Source organism: Notechis scutatus, chromosome 2 (assembly GCF_049901735.1).
Source record: "Notechis scutatus isolate UNSWTSFEM ecotype Mainland chromosome 2, rNotScu1.2, whole genome shotgun sequence".
NCBI classification, from domain to species: domain Eukaryota; kingdom Metazoa; phylum Chordata; class Lepidosauria; order Squamata; family Elapidae; genus Notechis; species Notechis scutatus.
In genome coordinates, this window is record NC_142010.1 from 128345712 (window position 1) to 128355846 (window position 10135).

Consider the following 10135-nt stretch of genomic DNA (forward strand, 5'->3'; position numbering starts at 1 on the left):
TCTGGAGTTCCCTTCTCCATTCTGACTACTATGTAAGCTACCTGTGTTACTGGGAATCAAGCAATATCTAACTTCAATAAACAAATAGGCGTATACATACAAGTATATGGTTTGCTTTTAGGTTGCCGTTTTATCCAGGGTTTGTGCTTTCTTGTAAACTTGCAAAACATTCTATTTTGAGCTTCTGTATCTGCAAGAAATTGCTGGATCGGAGCATAAGTTAATCCATATAACCAAATGGCATTTCCATGAACTGCAGACATCCATCTAATAAAGATGCCGGGGTCACAGTTGGTAACCATTAGTTTCATGCTCTGCTTGGATACCTCCCAGAGACATCTAATCAGCTCCTTTTGGACATGAAACGCTAGCCTAGAGGTTTATTCTCACAATGGACTGCTTATGTTCTTACCAGCTAGAGTTGTAATAAGAACTAAATGTAGCATCAAAGGGGAACATGCCAAGCTTAATGCAAAATTTCCACACCAAAATATATTGAAGTCCATGGTTAAAAACAGTCTTTTTGAAAAATGTATCAGTTAGCAGTGTATAATTAGGGATGAAACAACTGGAGATTGTAAATCTCAGTTTTTGCTTTTTTTTTTTTTTACAAGTAACCTTCTCTTATGGATTGCTTCCAGATGTAAGAGATTCCTCCTCCCTCTCCCCCATTTTGTAACATTAGCCTTCAGCTGAGTCTCTTCCTGAAGAAAAGGAAGACTGGCTAAAATATTAGCAGGACAATATGGTTCCTGTTTTGAGGTCTACTCAAAATCGAGGGGAAGAATTAACTTATTGCTGCCCGACCTGTACTCCTTAAAAACATGGGGAATGTTTTGACATTTCCCTGTTTCTGAAATAATTGTGCTTTAATTTTTGCTGGCGCATGTACTGTATCTGCTTCGTTTGAAACACAAACTGTTATAAATGAGATGGTTTCTAAAATCAACCTGGATTCCCCTCCCCCCCTTGTGTTGGAAGGAAAATCTGGTACAGAAGAAAGACACTGGAAATAAAATGGGGGCAGGCTGCAGAAAAGAAGGTCTCTGTTTATTTGGTAGCCAGAAACTTCAGTGACAGCAGCATGTCACTGACATAATGGGGTCGAGAGTAGGTGGGTTTGTATACATTCTTTGGGACTTTGTGATTGAGATGCTTATTCCTGTGCAAGAACATGTCCTTCAGTATTCTGATGGCTGTTGCCAAATTCCTGTAGGGTCATGCAGGGGTCGGGGCTGGCTCTACAGGCAAAAGAGGAAATGCAAATCCCAATGTGTTTGTCTGAGCTAATCTTGTCTGCTTTGGCTGGACTAATTATATTGCTTATTTGGAGTCTCTTTGCTTATGAAGAGATTGGCCAGTCTTTCTGAATGGATACAAAATCTCCATTCCTAAAGACCAGCCTCTTCAAGCTACTGCTTGAGGCTGCTTTCCTATGGCAGGAAGCCTTTGTTAAGCCTTTTCTCCATGTCTCGTTTGGGGCAAATATTCTATCCTGCCTCTTCTTAATATTAAGAATAAAGAATATTTTAATCTGGGGAGGGGGAACTTCCCTACACTTGTACAAATATACTGGCCAGAAGAAGCAGGCCATTTAAAGGTTCATTACTTTTCGGTTCTTATCTCCTACAGGGCAGATAACATAACCTTGTAATGTTGAAAAAAAAGACAATAAATTTCTAGCTCTCGCTCCTTTTTCCATTTTACTTCCTTTTCTTAGCAAACAGGATTATCTCACATTTTATGGTTGCTACTTGATACAGGTAGTCCTCCACTTATAACAATTAATTTAGTCATGTGATCAGAATTTGGATGCTAGGCAACTGACATGTATTTATGACGGTTGCAGTGTCCTGGGGTCATGTGACCACTGTTTGCAACGTTCTGATAAGCAAAGTCAATGGGGAAGCCAGATTCACTAAACAGTTGTGTTACTAACTTAACAACTGCAGTGATTCGCTTAACAACGGTGGCGAGAAAGATCCTAAAATGGGGCAAAACTCACTTAAGAACTCTCTTGTTCAACAATAGAAATTTTGGGCTCAATTGTGGCCATAAATCAAGGACTGTGTCTCAGGGTTTCCTCAGAGTCATAACCATAAATTCCAAATGGTTAAATGAAACTTGGAAGATAACTCTTCCTGATTCCCCTTGTGTGTACATTCTGCTGTTCAGGGCATGACATCAACTTGTTTGAAATTTCTTCTCACATAGCAGGTTTCTGCTTAGTATGGTACTTCCGACTGCTACCATTATTAATATAATGGAGGGCCTTTGCGCAACTGTGGGTTGTGCACCAATTACGCCCTTTCCTGGACCAAAGGTCCCTAATCACAGTCACTCATGCCCTAGTCACTTCCCGTCTTGATTATTGCAACGCGCTCTACATGGGGCTGCCCTTGTAGAACATCCGGAAGCTCCAGTTGGTGCAAAATGCAGCTGCCCACATGGTTTTGTGCAGATCCCGGTGTGCACATGTTTCATCCCTCCTGTGGGAGCTGCGTTGGTTGCTGATTTGCTTCCGGGTGCAATTCAAGGTGCTAGTTGTCACCTTTAAAGCCCTTCATGGCTTGGGACCAGGTTATCTGAGGGACCGTCTCTTGCTGGGGAGGCAGGGAATGCTGCAGGTCCCATCCCTGAGGGAGATACACCTGGTGGGACCCAGAAGAAGGGCCTTCTCCGTGGTGGCTCCCTCTCTCTGGAACATCAATCCCCCAGAGATTAGAATGGCCACTTCTCTAATACTCTTCTGGAAGGCACTGAAGACCTGGCTCTGCCAGCGGGCCTGGGGAACCCAGCGCAGGATGGAGCCCATCAAATGGCTCATGTGATCTGCTGTCGTTGGGGCGGGGGTGGGAGTTGGGGGTGATTTTTTAAATTTATTTTTTCCCAGATTTTGTTCTATTATACTTTATTAATTTATTTGATTCTTTTTGTTAGTTTTTGTTGTTGTTTTTTATTTTAAATATGGTTTTACATTCGGTAAGCTGCCTCGAGTCGCCATGGGCAAATAGACGGTAATATAAATCAATCAATCAATCAATCAAATAAATAAGAGCACCTGAACACATTCTCTGTTCTGGAGATTCTGACAATAAATGCTTATTTGGTTACTAAAGAAAATTACTTTGAGCTTGTTTAAATAATGAAAAAGTGGGACATCTGTTCATAAATAAATGGAGGAATGTTTAGTCTGAAAGTGATACCCTGCAGAGAAAACTGAACAATTTTCCAAAGGAATGGTTTAAAGATAATTAGTTCTATTGGGAAAACCAACAACTGCGTCACGACAGCAAATATCTTATTAATTAATGCTGGCAGCCAGAATGTTACTTCTCCCAATATGACTGGAAGAAGTAATTGTATGGCAAATAGCTAGATAATAGGTGAGATCATTCATCTAGCTGTATTGTTCAGAGCATCAGGCATGGTTCTCTAACATCACTGGCAGATATTTTCATTAACACTTGCTAATGTATCATTTTAGCTAAAGAGGCCACTGATCCAATGAAGGCCTTCCCTTATGCAGAACGTGAGGGTGGTTGGTTTTCCCAATCCTAGAAATTTTCCATCTTTAAGAAAGTTGAATTGAGGCAAACTGAAACTATCTCATCTACTAGACTAGCTTTCCCAAAGCTGGTAAGTGTAGTGAGCGTTGAAGACCGATATAGGTTGGGATTGTAGGATTTGGATTTCAATATATGTGAGGAACACCAGATGGGAGAGAGCTGAATTGCAGATTCCTAGACTGTGAGATTTAAAGGAGGGCACATTTATCAAGGGCGTGTTTTATATTAACATTTTCTTCTAAATATAGCTGTCTTCCCCCTTTCTCTTCACAGAATTGAAACAGTTGGCCAGCCAGACAGGAAAGATAGTATTGGAGTTTGTGTTGAGCGGCTGAATGACTATGATTCTTTGCAACGGGATAGAGCTGTGTGCATTAGTACCAATGGTGAGTTGCAAAAAGATCTGATTTGGCCCACCTTCTGACCTGCAATCTCTACCTGTATCCTAAAGTATTGTTATTTTAAGACCTACTGTATATAGGATGACTGTATTATGACATGGAGGAATCCTAAATAGGTGATAAAAATAATAAATGTGATTTCCCAAGATTGCTAAGCACTGCTTTTTGGGAAAGAGGCATGTCAAAACACGGATGTCCATATCCTAGCAGGCTTCTAATTTTCAAAAGCCTGACTGGGCTAGAGCAGAGGTTCACAACTAACCCCTTCAATACTTATCATAATGATGACGACAGTGTTATCCATTCAGTCGTGTCTGACTCTTTGCAAGTATCTCCACATCTTCTGACCTTGCACTATTTCTTGGAGTTTTTCTATGCTCTGGTTGATGTCAGCCTTGATGGTGTCCAGCCATCGTGTTCTTTGATGGCCTGGTTTTCTCTTAACATCATCATAATACATCCTTCTTTTCATTTGGCAGGGGGGAAATGATAAAGATCAGTAAATCCTAAGTTTTATGTGTCATTAAGCTTCTGTACAGAGAACGTAGCCCTTGACCTCAAAATCTTGGACAACCTTTTACAACAGTATTTTAAAGATTTGCCATACCACTTGTAAATGAGAATTGTGAACTGAGAAAATAATTTTCCCTCTTTTCTTGCTGCCAGTATGGTAAATGAGTATCATTGATGTGTGTGTCAGACATTATGTAGAATAGTGTGGGAATCCTAACTGTTTTGGAGGCAATGAGCACTCTTATAAAATGGTCTTTCTTGGGAAGTTTAGCCATTAATAACTGTATTGGTCAGGAGACCAACTAATGAGAATGTTCTGCTACTATATCTAGTTCCCCAGGATGGTTTCCACCATTCACTTTTGATTTGTGGAGTCAGATATGAAAGGGAAGAGACATATTTGGGGATAATGAAATTGGAAAAGCCCCTTTGTTTTGCAAGCAAGCCAACTTACGGTCTTTAGTGACAAGAATGTAATTTAATAAGGTATCCATGAAGCGTGTTGCAAGTCATTACAGATGGTGAATTCAGGAAGCTCAGAAGTTACTTGATTTCCATGGGAAATTGAAAAAAAAAAAAACTCTTTTGTGACCGGGTAGGTTCACCAGCATTTCTTATCTATTGCAGGAGCTGTTTTTGTTAATGGAAAAGAGATGACGAACCAGTTACCTGCAGTGACTTCAGGATCAGCTGTAACCTTCGACATGGAATCTGTGAATTTAGGCTCTTGCAATAATAATGGGGGGAACTTTAAACTCAGAGTGACGATTAGTTCCAACAACAGGGAAGTAGTCTTTGACTGGGTACTTGATCAATGCTGTGGCACTCTGTATTTTGGATGTTCCTTCTCGTATCCCGGCTGGAAAGTTTTGGTGTTCTAACTCTTAGACTGAGAAATAGTAGTTGTCTTTCAGTGTCGTCATTCAAAGGGTTTGGACTCCAATGACACAATTATTTGCTCATCCAGGCTGTTAAATCTGTGTGTCTTTGGTATATACCGCTGTTGGTTCAGTGAGCTGCTTGATGCCACTTTTCTGTGAGATGAACATTACTTGAACTCTGTCTTCTCTACTGGATTCACCTGAAACATTGGTGAAACGCTGAGTAATCTGGAAGAGTTTATGTAAGGTGTTGTGTTTGCTATCGACATCATGCATTTTGAGTATTATTATTTTTTTAGAACAGCTCTCTCCGTTTGGATGTTCTCCAGAGGGGCTGGACATGATCTTCCACAATCCCTAGTCAAGGACTTAGTGAAAGAGGGATTATAGGAGTTGTAGTCCACCTCTGGAGATCACCAAGAGAGTGTGTGGTTTTGGAAGAAAAAGGTAGAGATGATTCTGTTACTGTGGTCCTGCTATCAATGCTTGGTTATGCTTTACTAAGTTTGCCTAAGTGTTATTCTTTGGCTCAGGGTTAATGGACCAAAACTGTATGTATGTTTTCCTATTCACCAGAGTTTGGTACTGAAATGCTGTACTTCAACCTGTTTCTGCCAAAAGTTTTCTGTCCACTGGGCAGTAAGGCTTTTTGGCCTCTACATTATCCTCTTCCTTCAGTGCCTTGCTATTTACTGCAGAAGAAATCTGAGCCGAAACGTTTGTTTTGGCGAGCGATACCGATGTGCCTTAGTTTGATGCTTCTGTTGAACAATATTGCACATGTGACAGAGAAAATTTCATTCATGGCATTTGTCTCTTCAGCAGGATTTTCCCGCTCCTCTGCACTCATTGCAGTGCCTTCTACAACTTATGCCTTTTTCAAGATAATATCACACAGTCCCAAAAAATATTCAGGGCGCAAATGTTTTAGACCTTTCCTGAACAACTTGTACGGAGCCTAGAGTTTTGTGTAGCAAGTAAATTATGTTCACCACGCCTTTCTTTATCTAGACTTGCGTTCAGATAAATTTTATAGAAACTGGGGTCAGGCCAACAGGGTATGCAAGCCAACTTGCAAACATGGAGGTACCATATAAAAAAGAATGCATTGTAGAGATCTCTTGTCATGCTTTTTAGAATTTGGTTGACGTAACCAAGTTAGCAGATGAGCCAGGTACTAACTTTAAGCAGAGAGCAACAGCTAAAGCATTCTTGCTCTCAGCCTCTGCAGTTAATCACCATTTTGCTGTTTTGACTTGGGCAAGTAAAATCCCTCTTTTTGGGATCTCCTTTGTATGATTAAATTGCCTGCATGCCCATCTTCCAAAATGGGGAACCCAGTCTTGGCAGCTGTTTCCTTGCAGCAGGGGTATCCCTATTAAGTAAGATTTGCAACCAGTTTCCTTCTTAAACTTTAAGTCTTCGATCCCAGGGCCAGAGGCTTTTGCTAGAGTCCTTAGCTGCCATAACCCCGTGTGATAAGTAAGCAAAGAAAAAAAACAGCTGATAAAAAGAAGAGCAAAAATCCTCCCTTCCTTTTTTATATGGTGGGATTGCCAGCTACGAGTTACTCTGGTTTGATCCCAAAATAAAAGTTGTCACCCAGTATTAATATCTGAGTAATGGGGTAGTAGGTCTTTTGGTTCAGGAATATGTAACTGAGGAATATGTAACCTTATCTCATGGTCTATTGCAATCTGATGTTTTCTAGATATATTTCACTTCATTTCCTGTTGGTTATCAGAATTATGGGATTGAAGTTTCAATATATCTGGAGGCAGGATTTTGGGGAAGGCTAATGGAATATTCTGTGGAGCAGAATCTAAATAAAGATGGTTAGTTTCCCCCCCCCTCCCCATCTCAAGAAGCCAGGATTTAAGGATTATAGAATCCTATCTCTGCCCCTCCCCAGTTTAAAATCAAGCCAAACCAAAATTCTTCTCTTGTACTCAGATAAATCATCACCTTGCCTGATGTTCATGTGAATATAGACTGGGGAAGGATATTAATGTATTAACATTCCTCTTTTAGTAATGTCAAATGCAAACCAGATCATCCATATACTTTTTATCTCTCATTATTGATCTCTGTGAAAATGTATCTGACATAAAACAAAACTGGTACAACAAAAAAAGGAATGAGATACTTTAGTTCACCTTTAGCTTTGTATGTTCATTATATAATAGTAGGTAGGAAGTTCCCCCTTCTTTTTAGAATGCTACATATAAATCAGGTTTTGCAAAGGTATTCAGACATGTATGTATGCAGTTTCCTCTTCTTGAAGGATTGCCACAGGACATTTGCAATCTCATGTATACCATACAAAATGCCTTTACTAAATAAGTAACTTTTTTATATCTGGTGACAGATGGAATGGAAGACTTAATCCAAATGTTCTACTTTTAGAAGACCAAAAAATGTAAATCAAATTTTAAAACAGCCGGATGCTATCCAGATGTCTGGGTTGTAGTTCTTATCCTTCCCTTGGGTAGAGTTTTTGAATATACCACAGACCTCTGTCTTGTATGAGGAAGGCATGCATATGCTGAGTTAATAAGGAATTTTTTTCCCATTTCTGAAACTTTTGTAAAAGTTTTTTTTTTTTGCTATAGAAATAGAAATTTGTTTCACCAGTAAAGGCTGACTTTCTACAGTTGGGGATGGAGGAGAAAGAGGAAATACGAGAGATTTTATCTCTTGAGAGGGTAAAGTCTGTTTTTTTTAAAGCTATAAAACAGGAAAGTTACTCAAAAGCTTACCTTGAACCTGATATGAGAAGCAAAAATTTTCAAAAGGAATTGAATCAGTATTTTAGAGCCATAAGAATTCTGAAAAATTGGATTCTTTGTTCAGACAGTGTTCATATGAGGTGGCAATACTTGGAGGCAAAGCTAGCGCGGAATTATGTTTTGTATGCACTTGTATGTATTTACCTCAAGATACTTTGTATCATGACTTTTTAATAAAGATTTGACTTTATTGTACCCCACCTAGTTGTGGTGAAATCTTTTCTCTGGAGGTTCTCATTCATCCTGGTCAGGGTTGCCCCAACGGTGCTTTTGTTTTAAAGGCAAATGGATTTTCTGATTTAAAACAGAAAGTCCAGCTGCCTTTAAAATAAAAAAATACCTATAAGTCTTTTCTCTGTTGATCTTCAGAGATACAACAGGAGATGAAAGCAAATAGAAGATAAAACAGTTGCTTAAAGCTAAGGAAAGGTTTTTTTGCAGGAAAATTTGGTTCTAAATTTAATCTATTATTTTTAAAAGCCTACAGTACCTTTTGATGGTGTCGTTGCCCTCCTTTCCAGGAATTTTGAAGCAGTTGTACACATGAACAGAGACTCAAAATTTGTAAGATGGCATACAATAAATCAGTGATGTTTTTAGCATTTTTGGTAATTAGTCAATACAGCAACAAAATGAGCTTTTGTTTCTGTTCTGCGAAGACCCAAATTCTTTGAAAGTGTCTGATTGAAACTTCAGGTACAGAAAATTAGGAGTCATTGTTCAACATTATTAGTCTTGCTTTCAATGGAAGCTAAGTAGACATCTGCCATCCTACTAAAAGTTTTAAAAGAAAGAAATTTAAATAATCAGATTTACTTATTTTATTCAAAGTTTGAATACTGAAGAAGTTGCTTTGGGGAAGTAACTTAGCTCAATTTTGAAAATGTTCATTGCCTTTAGTACCAAAACAAGATACCAGTGTAGCAAGTAGCAATATACAGAATAAGCCTTGAGGGCTTAGCAGTTTTATTCCCCAGAAACTTGGTGCTGAACATTGCATCAGCTCATAATGGAACATAAGAGAGTTTAGTAAATGTATGAACAGAGGTATACATATCTGCCAATGTATATCTAACACAGAAAAATTGCTCCTAGAAATAGCTGATCACCCCTCCTTAAATTAGGGCAAGGGGGTGGTTCAGAGGTTAAGGCGCTGATCTTGTCGGCTGGGAAGCTGGCAGCTCAAATTCGAAACCTGAGTGCCACACAACAGAGGTGAGCTCCCATCCTCACTCTGGCTCCTGCCAAGCTATTAGATATTACTGCAGTTGATTTTCAGTATGAACAACTTCAAGAAACAGTTAGCTAAATGATGAAAGGACATTATATGTAGCTAAGCTAGAGGATGAAGCATGAACAATTGAGCAGGCCACATATCGGCAAGTTTTTAAGCAATTACATTTTATGCCTTGAATTCAGCACAATACTAATAGCAGCTGAAATAAAATGCTAGAACCATTTGCTGAATTTCCATTAGAAAAAATTGAAAAACAGGTGGTCCTTGACTTAAAACCATCTAATAACAGTTCAAAAGCAAATGGCACTGAAAAAGTGACTTGTAACTGGTCCTCACATTTAAAACTACTGCAGTGTCCCTATGGTCACCTGATCAAAATTTGGGCAGTCAACCAGCATATAGTCACATGATTGCTATTTGAATCTTCTCAGGAGCACCTGACAAAGTCAATGGAGGAAGCTTAATGATCTTGGTAAAAAAAATGACAAAATTGATGCGATTCAATGACCATATCGCTTAGCGAGGGAACGGAAGTTTGGATCCCTATTGTGACCCAAGTTGAAGACTAGAAAGGCTGCAGTTACGGCCCTGGTTGAATTTGTGTAGATCAGAGACATACATTTGGAAGTATGTTTTTAACCATCTGAATTTTCTAAAATATTTCTACTTGATGTTAATGTTGTGAAAAATAATTGCTTTATGTATTTTACTGATTGGCAGACAGGAAAAGAAAATAATTTTTTGT

General features: G+C 39.0%; 1 protein-coding gene across 1 annotated transcript in view; it reads left to right on the forward strand.

Annotated features, from left to right (window-relative positions):
• The window catches only part of CRLF3 (cytokine receptor like factor 3), a 32038-nt gene extending 23685 nt beyond the window's left edge, over positions 1-8353 (forward strand). Inside the window, exons 7-8 of the mRNA XM_026680795.2 lie at positions 3843-3955; positions 5111-8353. Of these exons, the coding sequence (XP_026536580.1) occupies positions 3843-3955; positions 5111-5364 (367 nt within the window). The 3' untranslated portion in view covers positions 5365-8353. The remainder of the gene's footprint in view (positions 1-3842; positions 3956-5110) is intronic.
• Positions 8354-10135: the final 1782 nt, after the last annotated feature.